The sequence below is a fragment of the Medicago truncatula genome, chromosome 6 (assembly GCF_003473485.1).
Source record: "Medicago truncatula cultivar Jemalong A17 chromosome 6, MtrunA17r5.0-ANR, whole genome shotgun sequence".
Taxonomy (NCBI): domain Eukaryota; kingdom Viridiplantae; phylum Streptophyta; class Magnoliopsida; order Fabales; family Fabaceae; genus Medicago; species Medicago truncatula.
This window is the reverse complement of record NC_053047.1, coordinates 24076367-24094547: the sequence shown is the minus strand read 5'-3', so window position 1 is coordinate 24094547 and position 18181 is coordinate 24076367. Positions and strand designations below refer to the sequence as shown.

The 18181-nt window shown below is 34.0% G+C and overlaps 1 protein-coding gene across 2 annotated transcripts; it reads left to right on the top strand.

The window, feature by feature from the left end:
- Window positions 1–4825: 4825 nt before the first annotated feature.
- Window positions 4826–7733, top strand: LOC25479712 (probable RNA-binding protein 18). 2 transcript variants are annotated; one of them, XM_039827205.1, is made up of 5 exons: window positions 4826–4883; window positions 5527–5587; window positions 6416–6489; window positions 7038–7164; window positions 7276–7733. In XM_039827205.1, exons 2-5 carry the CDS (start codon window positions 5585–5587, stop codon window positions 7543–7545), a joined length of 474 nt encoding a protein of 157 aa, XP_039683139.1. In that variant the 5' UTR covers window positions 4826–4883; window positions 5527–5584; the 3' UTR covers window positions 7546–7733. The 2 variants fall into 2 exon arrangements, with proteins under 2 accessions (XP_039683139.1, XP_013443313.1); XM_013587859.3 differs by having other exon boundaries at window positions 4826–4941; window positions 5526–5587.
- Window positions 7734–18181: the final 10448 nt, after the last annotated feature.

The window sequence follows — 18181 nt, the reverse complement described above, 5'->3', positions numbered from 1 at the left end:
TTGTAAACAACTACCATTCCTACCCCAAAGACCAACTCATGAACTCATTAGACCCTTTATACAAGGTTATCTCCTTCCTAAAAACATCTCTAGATGGTTAGGATAAAGTTCCTACACTTAAGAAGAAGTTTGGAAACATTTGGAGTGAAGAAAATTGCATTTTTAAGGTTTCTGGTAAGACAGCATCAGACATACTAAAATTACAGATTTTTCTGTCAAAATCGCCTCATGATCACTAGAATCGCCTCATGATTTCGACAGCATCAGACATACTAAAATTACAGATTTTCTGTCATGATCACTAGAATCGCCTCATGATTTCGACAACATCAAATTTTCACCCTTCACGTTTTTGCGCCTAAAAATCAAACCGTTAACCCGTTTACGATGCTGTTTTCGCCTACGCGCTCCTGACAAATAGCTCTATCACAATCTACAGAAAAATTCCAGTTTCAACCACCCAAAATACGGTTTCTAAAACCTCACATAATCACTCATTTGCAAAACATTTAGACACCGACTCTTCAAGCGAAAATCCCAATTTTCATCAATCCAAACTCAAAAAAACTGATTAGGAATTTAACCTATGATTATTCTACAACTTGAACACCACCTATTACTTTAATTCATCAGATTATCTACTCTTTCTACATCAATCTAACAATTTTTCATCAATTCCTCACTTTAACCCTAATTCTCAAATCCTCCAAAACTAATCCCACCCTTCTTAAATTTAATCATCATAATTACAGACTTAATAAGATTGAATGTTAGTCTCACCCTTACCTTATAACTCAAAATCGCCGCTTTCTAGGTCTTTCTCCCTTCTCTTGGCTTTTTCTCCCTTTTCTCCAAAATTGATTGTACGTTATGTTTTTTTTTCTAACCTAGGTTTCTCCTATTTATAACCCTTTATTCTATTTTATCTTATTTCTCTTTCTCCTCAAAACTCTCTCAAATCTCATAACAACCCTTAAACTCAATATTATTTTATTTTCAAATTTTATTGTATTAAATAATATAATAAGCTACCTAATAAATCATATAATCATATAATATATTCTAAACTCTTCTTAATAAATTCTAGACTCAATTAAATAATTAAATAAAACAAATAATTCAAAGAGGGCGTTACATCAAGCGACATAGAAGACAGAGGTCTGTTGTCATGTATTCTTCGTAATCTCCTGTAAGAGGCCAGAAGATATTGGGCCTCCGTCCATGACCTTGGCAAGTTCCCTTCGAAGAACAAGCAAACTTATGCTCTAAACCCAGAGGCAAAGGCCTCGTCCAGTAGTACTCCCAAAAGAAAGGGATGCCACCAATGTTTGCTAGGGCGCGCCCGCATTCAGCAAGACATCTTCGTTCGAACAGGTCCTTCAAGACAGGAAGGATTTCATTATGGGAAAACCCTCCTATAGCCAGTACTTTCAGTATGAGGTCAAAATAACTAGCGCTATCAGACCTTTGAGCAACTACTTCTTGGAGAATGAGCTTTATTTCTTCCAAGTTGGGATTGTCTCGTTGGAGCATTTGAGCTTTTGATGCTACGCCAAACATCCCATGCCCACTGTGAGAGATTTGGCGCATAAGTTTGCGTTTCCCCTCACAAATGGAATGATCGGCCAAGTACCATACACAGCTATGGGGCAAAGCTCTAAGGGTTGCTTTATCACGAGTGAACTCGCGGTAAAAAGGAAAAGCGGTTTCAAATCTGACAAGATCTTCAGCTCCAAACTCTGTTATCTTCTTGATGATCACCAGCAACATATCTTTTGGCAAAGTGTCCATCATCAAGAAAAAAAAATTGCAAAAAAGGAAAAAGAGCGGAAGAACAAAGAATGGTTGAAGATGTAAAAGGTCGACGGATGGAAACAACTATCCCTTAATAATTAAATATGGACTACACTTTAATTTATTTTATTAGAAGTAAATATTTTTATCACATATACTAATTTTGAACCATCAATTAAGAAAAATAAATTCATTTCTTTATAATATTTTTTTCAAGTGTGTTAGATTATTATTGTTTTGCTAGATTATTAGAAATAAAAAAATTATTTAGGGAGTAAAGTGTAGATAGAAGAATGTAATTCAAGCTTTTTCTAGAGGAGGGGAGTAAAATATTTTATAATATATTTTGAATAAGAGAGAAGTGTGTATTTTAACATAAGAGTGGAGATGGGAGTAGTTCAAACATATTTAAATTCAAACATATTTAAGGGAAGGGGAGTGTAATTTACTCTATAAACAATCATCCAAAGTTTCATTCAAAAATCCGAAGATTACATGTAAGTTGACTTAAAAATAGATTAAAAAAATGGTGATGATTTTTTTTTTATAAGATTTTTAATCCTTAAATTTTATGAAAACTTCCTAAAAGTTGATAACCGGTATCAAATAACAAATGAGTAAATACAATTATCCCTTCGAAATTGTAAGTTTTGTCATTTACCTCACATTAACAAAACTTCAATTACTCCTCTAAAATTGCACAACATTAATCAATTTATCCCATCCGTCAAATTCTTATGTTAATCAATATGGCGTTTTGCAAATACCCTCATAAAATTTTGTACTTATGTGCAAAATATCCTCTAAACATAAAAATTTATATATTTTTTTTTCTTATCCTTGACTTAAAACTATTCATAAAATGCACGAAGTATATCACTGATTTAATTTGAAGTAAATTTTTTATCCTTACTTACATGCTAAAATTTAAACATGGATACAGCTTTACTTATGCACTTTACAAACAAATTAGAGAAGTTTTGTGCACATATATAAGCAGATCAGGAACAAAATTTTGGGATACTGATTATATGGGCATTCTGAGTAGAAAGGGGAACTGAAAAACTTATATGTACTTTTCAAATCTATGTCTTATGCGGTATGACTTTTTATCTTTTTAGCAACCTCTTGTTCCTAATTGACCGAGAATATCATAAATATTTTCCATGCATTTCTTGATTCAAGTTGTTATTACACTTATGTCTTAATTCATGTTCCTACACTTGACAAGTTTATCGTGCATCTGCGGGGTTTTTTTTTTCCAGCCCAAACTTGTTGAACTGAGTAAAGAACTCAAAGGATTAAAGGTTTATCTTTGGTTTTAAGCTATTTTTAAAGGTTTCTTGCTACTAACTCCTTCGGTACTGGTGCAACCTTTCAAGCCCTCGTTCCTTGTTATGTAGACATTGTTACATTGTTGTAAAATCTCATTAGTTGACGGTGTTTCTAAAGTTAAAAACCCCATTCAAACTATAAATAACTTTTGAGTTAAGGATAAGGAAAAAAAATAAAAAATTATAAGTTCTTGGGACGTTTTACATATAAGTGCAAAACTTCAGTAGGATATTTGCAAAATGTCATGTTGATTAACAGAAAAATTTGACGGATGAAGTAAATTGATTAACGTTGTGCAATTTCATGGAGTAATTGAAGTTTTATTAATGTCTTACAATTTTGAGGGTAATTGCCTATTTATTCAAGGTTTAAATAGGTCTTTCGTCCCTGCAAATGTAGATCATTTGAATTTTCATCCTTACTAATCCTTCCAATATGCAACTGCAAATATTAATCATTTGAATAATGATTTTAATTACATCTGATTAGTAACTTCATGGACGAAAATTCAAATAACATATATTTGCAGGGACGAAAGATCTATTTAAGTCAACTACCTCGCCCAATCATCACTTGTCACATGAGCACCACATCGCTAACGACAGCCCACCTGAGCAAAAAAAACCTAATTAAGACCAAAAGTCAAATGATTAATATTTGTAGTGACAAAATGGAAGGATTAATAACTTGGGACGAAAATTGAAATGACATATATTTGCAGAGACGAAAGACATATTTAAGCCTTCATTGACCAATCTCAAGTGTTGAAATATCAAAGACAAAAAATGAGTAAATAATCAATTTCCCCCCTAAAATTGTAAGTTTCATCAATTACCCCCTTGAAATTAACAAAACTTCAATTTCCCCCCTGAAATTTCACAACGTTAGTCAATTTACCCCCTCCGTCAAATTTTTCTGTTAGTGAACATGATGTTTTGCAAATACCCCCATGAAGTTTTGCACTTATGTGTAAAATGCCCCCCAAACTTAAAAATTTATATTATTTTTTTCTTAAAAACAAACAATTAATAGTTAAATATTAAAACTAACTATTAATTTTGGAATTTGGGAAAACTACATGCATATATACATCAAAATAGGCTCAAAAATGGGGAAAAATATGTATTTTTTAAAGTGACAATAATGGGATGATTTGTGGATTAATATTGGGGGTAGTGTAGTTTAAATGGTTTGAGCAAATTGTTGAAGGAGTTGGAGGAGTTAAAAGACTAAGATGGTGAAGGAGAAAATATAAATTTAAATCTGATTATTAATTTGTTTATAAACCTCTAAAAATAATAATTTTTCTATTAGAAATAACCATTATTGTCACTTTAAAAATACACATTTTTCCCTATTTTGATGTATATATGTATGTAGTTTTTCCAAACTCCAAAATTAATAGTTAGCTTTAATATTTAACTATTAATTGCTTGTTTTTAAGAAAAAAATAATATAAATTTTTAAGTTTGGGGCATTTTGCATATAAGTGCAAAACTTCAGGGGGGGTATTTGTAAAACGTTATGTTCACTAACAGAAAAATTTGACAGAGGGGGTAAATTGACTAACGTTGTGAAATTTCAGGGGTAATTAAAGTTTTGTTAATTTCAAGAGGGTAATTGATGAAACTTACAATTTTAGGGGGAAATTGACTATTTACTCGACAAAAAATCTTTGTTTTGTTTCTTTGTCGGTTTGTCCTTTCGTTTGCGCGAGATAAACACAAACACAAACACACAGAACAGAAGAGAAGGTAAAACCCTAATTCCTTTGTTTTGCATCTGTTTCCTACAATACAACCATCGCTTGCGGTAATTATTTCTGAATTCTTCGTGTAGTTTCTCATTTTGTTTAATTGTACTAGGTTTAAATATAATTGGTTTTTTTAAAAATTATTTTATTTTTAAAATTTCATTTTGGGTGTGATAGTGTTCTTGAAATAAAAACCCATTTTGTAAAATTGATAATTTGATTCTAATTTTTTAATTTTTTTTTATTATCAATAAGTTAAAGTCAATTAATTTTTTTTTGGTGAATATGGTTTCGATGTTATTTTTTTTTATCTTGCAGCTTGTGATCTTGTAATTGAAAATTGAATGATATCATTTGTTGTCTATGTGATAGTTGTATAAGAAGCAATCACCGACACATAGACACCGGTAATAACTCAAAATTGAAGTGGTTGAATGTTACTACAGGTGTCGTGTCATGTGGGTGTCGGGCACCAACACGTGTCTGGTATCACACTCTTTCCATCAGAAGTATCAGTGCAACTTAGGATCCTACACGCAGTGATACTGCATTTTTTGACTTTATCTATGTAACCTTTTTGTGAACATGCTGTTTTGAATAAGATGTAAAGACTTGATTTTTATGATTGATCTTTCATTTGCAGGGTGATGCTTATTTGATGCTTCAGAGTTTTACTTCAAGTTTCACTCGCCTGGTTCTGTCATGGTATGTTCAATCTCTTTAGCTTAGTGCTGTCAAATAGCAGCTTGAGCAGTGCTATAGTGTAGCGTAATTTGAACAAATCGCTATTGTTCCACAATGCACTATGTAGGATAAAGAGTAAACCATGAAATTATTGGTCCCTTTCTTTGTAAGCAATTCTCAAATTAATCCCTTGATTATTAATATTTCAAACAGTCCCTGTCTTTGTCAAAAGTTTCTCAATTAGGTATCCGTCTTTTATGTTTCTGAATATTTTGACAAAGACAAAGACTAGTTTGAAATATTAATAGAGTCAGAGACTAATTTGAGAATTTCTTACAAAGACAGGGACCAACTTGGTGCTTTACTCGTAGGGTAAACTACAAAGTGTTGATGGCTATTTCCGCACTATGGCGTTGTAGCGAAGAAAAATGTGAACAAACCGCTTCTTTCCATAATCCGCAATTGACAGCATTGCTTTAACTATATATTTTGTCAATGTGATGTTTGATTTCAATTTTTAGTGTTAGGAATTTTGTCACGCTTCTCTTTATGACTGGTAAAGAGATCCAGTTTAATACTATGAATAGTATACTTGTCTGAGTGTGCATATCTTTGTATTGCTGTGAAAAACAACTATTGGCTGGAAAATGTTTGCAAACAGAACGACGATATACCATCATTAACAATACAACAACATCACGAGAGTAAATTTCATCCCATAGATAAATTCATATTTTGAAATTGATAGCATTAACTTAACATGGCAGTATTTAAATTGATCCAGTGGATATTTGATATTTCCCATCTCAATGTATTGTGGAACTTAGTTTGATGTATTACTGAATGCAGGATCCTAATGGTTCTGTTGATGATAAGTGTGAAAATAGACTCTGCGTTGGCAATCTTGATCTCAGAATTACAGAGTGAGACTCTCTGACCCCTCAACATGGCTTAATTTTTATTTATTTTTTGCAAATGTTAACATTTCTTATGAAGGCTTGTTAAAGAATCAAAGATGGAAAGTGTGCATTAAAATGTATAGGCTTTTTAAGTTATAAATGTATTTTGTACTGTTTTTAAAATTAACACTTTCTGTTTCTCGATTTCTTAAAGCATGTTTGGATTTCAATTGAAACAGCTCAAATACTCAAACTTATGTTTGAGTTGATCAGCCAAGAGAGATTGAAACATAGGTTTGACTGTTTGAGTTCCTCAGAACAGAAATCCAAACATGTGGTAACCATTGCCATGACAAACGGTAGCAGGAATCAAGTTTTTAAATCGTTGTAACAATTGCTGTTGCATCGTGGTCCTTGCTATTGGGAGGTTGACAATCAAATGTAACTGGTTCGACCTCAATATGGTCACGAATACATCAAAAACCTAGATTTTGTGGCACACATGTTTGTTCTCTTTTCCGTGTACTATATGCATATTCTTATTTTCTTTCTCTGTTTCCATCATTTTCCAGAGCTGCTCTGCTCAAAATGTTTTCTCCTTATGGAAAGATCGTGTCCGTGGACTTATTGTGGCACACCCGTGGCCCGAAACGCGGGGAGCCACGCGGTTTCGCTTTCATCCATTACAGCACAAAAGAGGTACGTTTTTTTTATCCGTCGATAGAAATAAATGAGGTATGTTGATAGCATACTTTTGTTGATTTCACATTCAAGCAATTTCTGATTTCCATTCTTAAAGTGAGAATGCAGGAAGCAATATTGGCCAGGGAGAAAATGCACGGGAGGTTAGCTTGCAGCCGGCCATTGGTTGTTCGCCTTGCGGGTGAGAGGTATGCCCTGGAAAAGGCAGATAGCTCTACAAAAGCAGTAAGTGAAGGGCACAAGTTACATCTCACTGGTGGTGGCATAGGACAGACGAGTCGAAGTGCGAAAATAGCTGCAATAAAGAACAAGTTAAAGTCTTTAGAGGAGGATAATTCTAAGACTAAGAAACAGAAGCTGAGTGACAATATATCTTGAATCAGTAATGTTATTGTAAAATCTGTATAATCAGGGGAATATTCTGTGTCTTATAAATTGAATATGATTCAGTTGTTTGTAACACCGTTAAATTAAATTGCAGTTTGGAAAATGTGATTCAAAGTTTCTCTTATTTGAGATGGAAACTGGAATCTTAATTCTGAATGGAATGGACTGTTGTTTTATGAGTGTAAAAACAAGTGAAAGGATTTAATTGAGCTCAAAGTTCAGTGGCAATGAACCGAACCAACTCGAATATAGTTCGAAATTTGACTCGACAATTGGTCCATTGAACTTGGTTCATGAACCAAATGAGTCGAACTTGAGCTGATTATTAAGTTTGTTAATTAAATGAGCTGAATTTGAACTATAGATATTTCGATTCGTTTGGTTCATGAGATGACTTGATATATATATATATATATATATATATATATATATATATATATATATATATATATATATATATATATATATATATATATATATCAAGTGAGAGGACATCTTATAATGAGATGAGATGTGAGAGGGTGAGATGGTGACCATTGGATGAATTTAGATGGTTGAGATTAGACTGCTTCACGCGCTATTCTAAATATCTATATAAACTTTTATATTTTTTACATGAATTAAATATCTATATAAAAAAGATGAACTTAATTGTTGTCGTTATATTTCTCCTTTTCTTTTTACCCAATTTAACTTACTAGTATAGTGATCTGTGCCAAGCACGGGTAATAAAAAACTTTTTTGATCAAATGTATAGATTTTATATTATGTTATCTTAAAGTTATAAGTGTGGTTATAATTTAAATTTGATATGGAAAAAAATATCATCTTAATCTTGTTAATTTTGTATATATTTTGCAATATCTAAACATTGCACATAGCGATTAAAGTATTTGGATTTATACTTAACTAATTATTTGTAGTATAAGATGTACTCATTGTTAAGCTTAACATATGTAATATTTTTGCAAAAATACGCCGACGTACTGTATATTATTATTTGTTGACATAATGTATTTTATTAACCATAAAAACTAAAAAAAATTGTATTTTTTTATATAATAGTCAGTGTCAGATGTATACACCTAGTCTGTGAATGCAAACGTTAAATTTTTTACGGGTGTGTATAAATATAGTTTGGGCTACAGAAACGCCGATTGTTATTTGTTTTTATTTTTTACAAAACCAATGGTCTAATGTAAGTATTGTATTTTAGGGTAACAACGATGTAAAAAAAAAGTTCCGCGTATTGTTATTCATGAAAAGTGTATCAATTAAAAGTCAATAGATGGAGGACCTGCTTATATAGAAATTGCATGTCCTGTAATGACCATTACACTTTACAAAGAAATAAAAAAATAAAAAAAAAACGACTTCCGAACAACACGCAACTTTGGTTTTCTAAATTATAGCAACAACAATTCTAAAACATAACCAATGATCATACTTATTGAAAAACTTCACGATACACAACATTTGTGGTCTCCTTGCAAACATTATTATCTTCATCCAAGATGAGCAGCTTCAAACCTTTTCTAGAAGTAAGTCGAGAGACAACGACATAGAGTTGTCCATGCGTGAACACGGGCTTAGGAAGATAAACTCCCACTCGAGATAAAGATTGACCCTGACTTTTATTTATTGTCATTGCAAAACAAAGCGTTAATGAAAATTGCTTGCGCTTGAATTTGAAAGGTAGTCCTGGATCACTCGAAATAAGATTCATCCTGGGAATGAATACCCTGGTACCAACCCTTTTTCCCGTAATTACGGTAGCAACTATCGTGCTCTTTCCTAGATGTGTAACTGTCAGCCTCGTACCATTACACAGTCCATTGGTCTGATCGATGTTTCTCATCAACATAACTGGAAATCCCACCCTTATTTTCAACCTGTGATTTGGAACGTCAGAGCTCTTAATACCATTAAAAAATTATGTACCAAGCACGGGCTAGAATTTCGTCATACTTGAGGGAGAAAGTTGGTATTGTTAAAGTTCAACATTGAATAAAAGAGTGTAAGTTGAACAACTTATAAGTAAAAAAATAACTCATATACTTAAGGCTTAAAATTTTGGATGAAGTTGATATCATTCTAACTTATGTGGTTACTCTTTTTAAAATATGTGGATCCACACCGGTGTTGGCTCCCTTAGAAGGCCCAACAGTGGCATGATATCCCAGTTCAACATTTTGGGGGGAACGAAGTGGTTCTTGGTGGTCGATCACGGGCACAGAGAGTTTGACACCATTCACACCAATGTTGGCTCCCTTAGAAGGCCCAACAGTGGCATGATATCCTAGTTCAACATTTTGGGGGGAACAGAGTGATGTTAATGTGTCAAGTGTGAGTTAAAGTTTCAAATTTTATGTAAGAGTATATGTTCAGCAACATATAAGGACATGTGTAACACCCCTTTTTCCCAACATATAAATAATATAAAATAGATCAGAGTTCATCACAAACAGGATGTCACATTTCGTTCTTCAAAATAATATTTAACACAAATAGAGTTAAAATCCACTCTGTATTTAAAACATCTGCTACCAATAATTTTCAACAACGTCGCAGCGGAAAATAATTATTCTTTCAAAAAAATTGGAACTAAGGCCTCAACATAAACGACGTCATTAAAATCCAACAATAAATTCATAAGGATTGCAAGAGGCTTTATGTTCTAAGTTGAGGTTGAGTTCAACGTATCATCCGCAGACAGATGGTCAGTCGGAAAGAACGATTCAGTCGTTATAGGACTTGTTGAGAGTTTGTGTACTTGAGCAAGGAGGGACTTGGGATAGTCATCGTCCATTGATAGAGTTCGCGTACAATAACAGTTATCATTCTAGTATTGGAATGGCACCTTTTGAGGCTTTGTATGGTCGGAGATGCAGAACTCCGTTGTGTTGGTTTAAGTCAGGTGAGAGTGTGGTTTTAGGACCAGAAATTGTTCAACAAACTACTGAGAAGGTTAAGATGATTCAAGAGAAGATGAAAGCGTTCCAGAGTCGACAGAAGAGTTATCATGATAAGCGTAGGAAAGACCTTGAGTTCCAAGAAGGAGATCACGTGTTTTTGAGAGTCACTCATGTGACTGGTGTTGGACGTGCATTGAAGTCAAAGAAGTTGACTCCGAGATTTATTGATCCGTATCAGATATCAGAAAGAGTTGGAATGGTGGCGTATCGAGTGGGTTTACCACCGCATCTTTCGAATTTACATGATGTGTTTCATGTATCGCAACTTCGGAAGTATGTTCCGGATCCATCTCATGTGATCCAAAGTGATGATGTGCAAGTTAGAGATAACCTTACGGTTGAGACTTTACCGGTGAGGATTGAAGATCGAAAGGTGAAGACGTTGAGAGCCAAAGAGATACCTCTTGTGAAAGTCGTTTGGGACGGAGCGACTGGTGAAAGCTTAACGTGGGAGTTGGAGAGTAATATGTTGGAATCTTATCCAGAGTTGTTTGCAAGAGGTAAATTTTCGAGGACGAAAATGTTATAAGTTGGGGAGAGTTGTAACGCCCACTTTGATTATTTAATTATTTTTGTTGAGTTTAGAATATATTTATATGATTTGTGTGATTTAAGTGATTTAATGAAGTGTTGTGACTTATTTTATTGTTTAATAAAATAAGATTTGAAAATAAAATAAATATTGAGTTGAGGGGTTGTTTTGTGAATTTAGAGAGTTTTGTGGGAAAAAAGAGGAATAAGATAGAATAGATAGAGGAAATATAAATAGGTGAGAACTAGAAAAGTTTTATAGTACGATCAGTTTTGGAAAAAAAGGAGAAAAGTCAAGAGAAGAGAAGAGGACCAAGAGAGGTTGCGATTTCGATTTTCTAAGGTAAGGGTGAGATTAGCATTCAATCTTATTAAGTTTGTAATTCTGATGATTAAATTTAACAAGTGTAGGATTAGTTTTAGAGAATTTGAGAATTAGAGTTAAGAGTGAGAATTGATGATTAGATGGTGAAAACTTGTAGAATTGATGTAGAAAGTGTTACATACCTTAGATAATCCATAGGATGATTACAGGAACCAGTTTTAAGGTTTAAACCATGTGATTAGGTGAATTTTCGTGAAAAACTGCATTCTGCCCGAGCCAACATTCATCGATCGCCTCCCGAGTGATGATCCTCGCCCTCGCGAAGGATGATCTTCATCGCTCGCCTCGCGACCACTTTTCCTTCGCCTCGCAAGTTGCATGTTGCAGCTCGCCATAGCGAGCAGATCACTCGCCATAGCGAGTTTGACCAGTGAGGAAAACCTAATTTGTGATTTAACTTATTAAGTCGAGCTTTAGATGATTTTAAGTGCCTGAATATGTATAATAATGATTAGGCAAGTTATGAGATTGAGATTGAACCTGGAAAAGTTTATAAATGGATTTTTGGGTGAAAAATGTCAAATTCCCGAGAGCACCTAGTTTCTTGTTCGCCAAGGCGAGTAGCTTACTCGCCAAGGCGAATTCCAATTTCCTGAACTCGCCATAGCGAGTAGAGGCTCTCGCCTCGCGAGCTCCTGTAAGACAGAATACCTTGTTTAGGTTGTTGCGATCTTTGTCGCACGAGATGTTATGAGTTGATCATGGGGTAAGAAACTAAGTTGCTTATCTTACTGTTGTTGTTTCAGTAAGCCTGATTTAGATGATTTGATGTTGTTAATAATGTGATATATTTGTATATCCATTACATGAATTATATATGATGTTTGAGATGTTGTTGATTTGCATTTGATATTGTTATATCATGAATTGTTTTATGTACTGCCTATGTTGCTGTTTGTTATTAACTAAGCTGCATGAGTCGGTCTAAGATGAAAGATGTTGTTCCAAATTATTGGATTTATATAAGAATTCGATGTTTCTAAGATGTAAGTTGTTGAGTCCATGCATACTCATTCATTGTTGGGGGCTTGATGCCTTGGAGCCTTTGCTCAATTAAGATGAGGGCTTGATGCCCTGGAAGTATATTAATACTTAAATACGTTGAGGGCTTGATGCTCTGGATTGGTACCACATGCATGAATAAGAGGTATAAGTTGCATAGTCAAGTTGAAGTTGCATTGTCGAGTCAAGTTGTTAAGTCGTCAAGTTGTTAAGCTGTGTTCTATACTTGAGCTGATAATGAGGTTTTATATGATTATATTATTTTCTATGATGAAATTATGATGTTGTTATGTTGTTAAATATAATTGATGAATTATATACTTAATATTGTTATTTGTGAAATCTCACCCCTTCTGCTTGGAAATGTTGCTCTTCGTATGAGTAACTTGCAGGTGATCGAGAATAGGTTGCTGTAGTTGCTGTCGTGAGTGGTTTCCTTCTCACGTGTGTCTTTAGGTGCTCTGATACGTAACGGGATAGGACTTTGTTGCATGCTTTCTATTCCTTACGTATTTGCTTATGATATTTTTATGACTATGTTTTAGATTGGATTTTTATGAGATGATATGATGAGGCCTTCGTGCCAAAGACTATTTATGTTGTTGAATTAATTCCGCTGCGAAGTATTAAATATGTTGTTGGATTTTTGAAGAATAAATTGTTATTTATTTTTGTTTAAGATTTTAAGAAGTGTAGCATTCCGTTTATGTGGAAAACTCTGATAATTGTTATGAAATTTTTATGTTGGGAAAACGGGGTGTTACAATTGGTATCAGATTCTGAAAAGAAAGAAGCTGAAGATGAAAATAAATAAGTCCAAATCCCGACAAATGGGTAAATCTCCAAAACATAAATAAGTCCAAAATAAAGAATCTAGAGTAATCATAAGACAAACACCTAGATCAGAGCCTATCCTAGACTCTAAGGACCCGATACCGGAGATAGCTCCCGATATCCAAGCAAGCACCAAGCAACTCACCAAAGCAATTAATCCTGCACGTCGTCTACCCATCCATACAGACAGGTAGGCGGTCAAAACCACTGGGTAAGCTTTACATCAATCATAATCCTTATAAACAGTTTGACATAAATGAATCAAATCAAGTATCAATTAATTAATCATAAGCAATTAATTTACATATACACATACATGCAACAATTCCAAATATCACAGGTATATATTCATCAACCACACTTATCATCAACAACCATCAATCATATGCAACAAATAAGACTCATGCCAATATGATATGCACCTAATCCCGACACATATATGCATGTGGTACCAAATCACCTCAAGGTCGTCACCCATGATGCAACAAAAACATCATATGTAAGATTTCACACCGGTCTTACGTTATCACCGAAGTAAAAGAGCACCCCTCCTTTATAACATCAAGACTCAACATGACTATGATGCATGGACATACAAGCAAAGACTCGACAATGCAAATTCACCTCATAATATTCACAACAATATAAAGGATAACCTCCAATTATATTGATCACCTCAACCACAATTGCATTATCAAGTATTTACGTCCACACAACAATCAAGTCATAATTCAATTAAGAGTCATCATCACATTGTCATCATAATCATCAACAATTATCAACATCATTCAATATCAACTACATAATATAGTTTCATCACTCCAAGTACTTCTCATATTTCAAGTAAGAGAAAATACAACACCCCATGATAAATATCATATCCAACAATTAACAATTCATTCCCACATCTTCATTTAGTCATACAAAGCTAGTCACGAAGGATTTATAAGGTAATTGGCTTCAAGAAATGGCTTCCGACAAAATCCGTATCAAGTTGCAAAACGACCAACATTGATACTTTTCAAAACAAGGTAACTTATTCAAGTTTGAAAACTAACAACTCAATCTTAATCAATCTTGTAGTCATGAGCTTAAGCCACTTACGAACTATTAAACATTAGTCCAAAGAATAGCTTAAGTTCGTATGAGAAACCCAAGTTCACATTTTCCACATTCCCACCCGAAAACCAAGTTATTTGACATAATTAAGACATTAAGTCAACTTTACAAGCCTTGCCTAAGTTCACATGAACTGTAGACCAAACTTGTAATTCCTATTAGTTCACAAAAGTTCGTTCTCGACAAAATCCGGAATTTCAAAAAGTTCAAGTTTCAACCAAAATAGAAAATCCCAAATTCGAATGAGTAAATCATGTTCCAGTAGGTTTAGGAGTTCAAACAGAGATTAAACAAGTTGAAAGAAGTATTTTACAAAGCTCGGATTGACCCCCTAAAGCCCGGAACGAAAAATCAAAGGTTGCTGAAACTGGGCATGTTCGCTTAAGCGACCACCTTGTTCGCTTAAGCGAACAAGTTCCAGTAGCTTAGAGAAAAGTTCGCTTACTGTTCGCTTACCGGTTCGCTTAAGCGACCAAGTTTCAGAACCTTATGTTATTGTTCGCTTAGCGTTCGCTTAAGTAAACAGTCATCAGTTCTGCAGAAAAATTACGGGTTTCACCCTTTTTTCACTTAAAAATCCCCATTTTGATCTCCCAAGGTTCAATTATATTTCCAAAGTTTGTTTACAGGTCAAGACACTTAAAATGGCTCTCAAAAACACATCAAACATTACAACAAATGCCATTTAACACAATTCACCAAATCAACCCATTTCAACAACAAGAACTCATTTCTCATCATCAATTCATGATTTATGAACACCCAAGCTATGAATCATCAACAAAAATATTTCTTAACAACAACAACAACAATTAAGCATGATTCTCATCACAATTCAACATTTAGAGCACAATTCACAATATATCATTTTCACATACTACGAACATGCAATTTTACCAACAACAATTCAATTATCACCAATTTCATGTACTCAAACATATCATCATAACAAGAGCACGAATTTTAACAACTAGAGAAAATAATCACTTACTCAATTAAGCACTTAAGCATGCAATTAATGAAAAATTACAACTAATTGATTATGATTGAAATCTAACCCCCTTACCTCAATTAGCAAATAATCATAGCCAACGCTTCAATTTAGCTCCTAGAATCTCTATCACCTCTTGAGTCTTCAAGCTTTTCTCCCTTCTAACCTTTTTCTCTTCTCTTGAACTTTCTCTCTCTACCTCTCTCAAAATTCTTGTAAAATGAAATGAAGACCTATTTTCTCTAAAGTCTAGAACTTATATAGGCTCTACTCAATTGGACTTAACCCTAATGCCTTAGTGGGCTTAATCCACTCACTCACAATTCTAAAATGTTTCTGCACACTTAACGGTAAAATACTAACAACGGTCACTTACCGGCTCACAACTATTTACCACACTAGTAACTTAGTAAAATAATGGTTCTCGCTAGATACTAAAAATAATCCTCACCAAAAATTACTAATTTATCCTTACTCACAAAATGACCAAAATACCCATGAGTCCAAAATGACTAAATTACCCTTATAACACGAAAACCCATTAAAATGCACCCAACGATAAATAATCACACACAAGCACATAAAAACACATATTAAAACAATTAAAATAATTCTAGCAAAAATCGGGCTGTTACACCTTGTGTAGAGAGTTTGATTGCTTCTAGTTACTCAGTGCCTTAGGTTTAATACCTCTTGGTTCTGATTCCCAAGCAGCAGCAACTGTTTTCTTCCTCTGAAACTTAAACTTTAAGATACCAGCTTCTGGCTTTAACAGACTCTGAGGAACAGGTTTTGATCTCTTCAGAATCTTAATCGTTGAAGTCTTAGAATCAGAATTTATCATTGCCTTTGGCTTAGAGTTCTTTGACTTTGAAGTAATCTTAACCTCAAAGCTAGTAGCTTCAGGTTCTGACTGAACAACAGTTTCACTCTTAGAACCTTCAGGTACAAAGAGGGTTTTCAACCCTTCCTTGATGCATTCACAACAGGCTTTGAGACTGATTTCATTTGGTTTCCCTTCTGAAAATCCAATCCCTTTACCATTGTTTCTATAAATGCTATAAATCATAGAAGCAACTTTGCTTCTGTCAATACCAGACATAATATACTCCTCAAGAGCAATTTCTTCTTTACTTAAAGATTTCCCATTACACTTTTCTTGTAGCTTCTGAGAAAGATGCTTGAGTTTTTCTTCATAAGTTCTACAAATGAAGTCAAAACAACATATCTTTATTTTAAATCTTTCAACTCATTAGTTCTGTATTCAAAGTGTGTAAGAAGTTCTTTAAGAGACTCAATAAGTTCTTCTCTAGGAATTTTAGAGTATACCTTATTTTCATCTTCAGAATTTGAATTAGGATCTGCTGTTGAAGTCACAGTAGCCACTAACCACACATCTACTTTTGCTTCATCTTCAACTTCTTCCTTTTCAGAATCTGATCCACTGTCAAAATATTCTCAGGTTGCCATTAAACTCTTCTTGATCTGCTTTCTGAATTTCCTTGTGTTGAAGTTTGAATTCTTTGACTTGTCCTTTGATTTCTCGTTCTGAAGATCAGGGCAATCAGCAATGAAATGTCCAGGCTTCTTATAGTTGAAGCATCCCTTCTGATCTTCTTTCTTGGAGTTCTTGTAGCCACCTCTCTTACTCAGAAACTTCCTGTTCTTCTTTGCCAGATACTGAAGCTTGTTGGAAAGCATAGCCATCTTCTCAGTAGGATCTTCATCAGAATCTCCATCAAGTGATTCTTCTTCAGATTCAACAACTTTAAGAGCTTTTGATGACTTCCCTTTATATGGTAGAGCAATGGATTTACTCTTCCAAGAAGGTTCATGTTCATTAAGACTTATCTCATGAACTCTGAGAGAGTTGAGTAGATCTTCAAAACTTAAAGTGTTTAAATCTTTAGCTTCCTCAATAGCAGTCACCTTTGGTCTCCATCTTGCAGGTAAGCTTCTCAGTATCTTGCTCACAAGATCAGAGGCTGCATAGCTTTTCTTCAGTATTTGAAGTCCAGAAACTAGAGTCTGAAATCTTGAGTACATTTTCTCAATACTTTCATCATCTTTCATTTTGAACAACTCATACTGATGAAAAAGCATAAGAGCTTTTGCTTCTCTTACTTTCTTACTACCTTCATAGTTTGCACAGAGAGAAGCAAACATTGACTAAGTAGTTGATTTGTCACTCATCTTCATATACTCTGCTTTAGGTATAACTTTGACAAGTGCTCATCTGATTGTGTGATGCTTGTTGTAGAATTTCTTCTGAGCAGAAGTATGTTTTCTTCAATCAACAACAGCTCCTTCTTCATCAACGACCAAGTCACCAATACCATCTTCTAGTATGTCCCATAGTTCTTCATCTAAGCCCATGACATGACTATAGAAGTTGGTCTTCCACCAGGAAAATTCTTCAGGATATCCATTGAACTTTGGAACTTTTCCATAGTCAGATTTCTTGTTGTTACCATAATTATATGGAATAGCAGTGCTAGTACTGGATTCAGGTTCCATACCAGACATGTTTTTCTCATATCTTTTTATGTTACACTGTTAAGTGTTTTGACAACAGACCAAGGCTCTAGATGTCAATTGAAGGTGAGAAAAACACAAGAAGGGGGGTTGAATTGTGTTAGCTTTTTCTTCGTTTTCTCCTAAGCTGAAAACACTAATCATAAGCAAATAAAGTTCTGTTTCTGAAGTGATTCCCAGAACTAAGTAGCAGCGAATAAAACAGAGACATAGAGAAAGAAGAAAGACAAAAAACAATTATACAGGTTCCTTCCA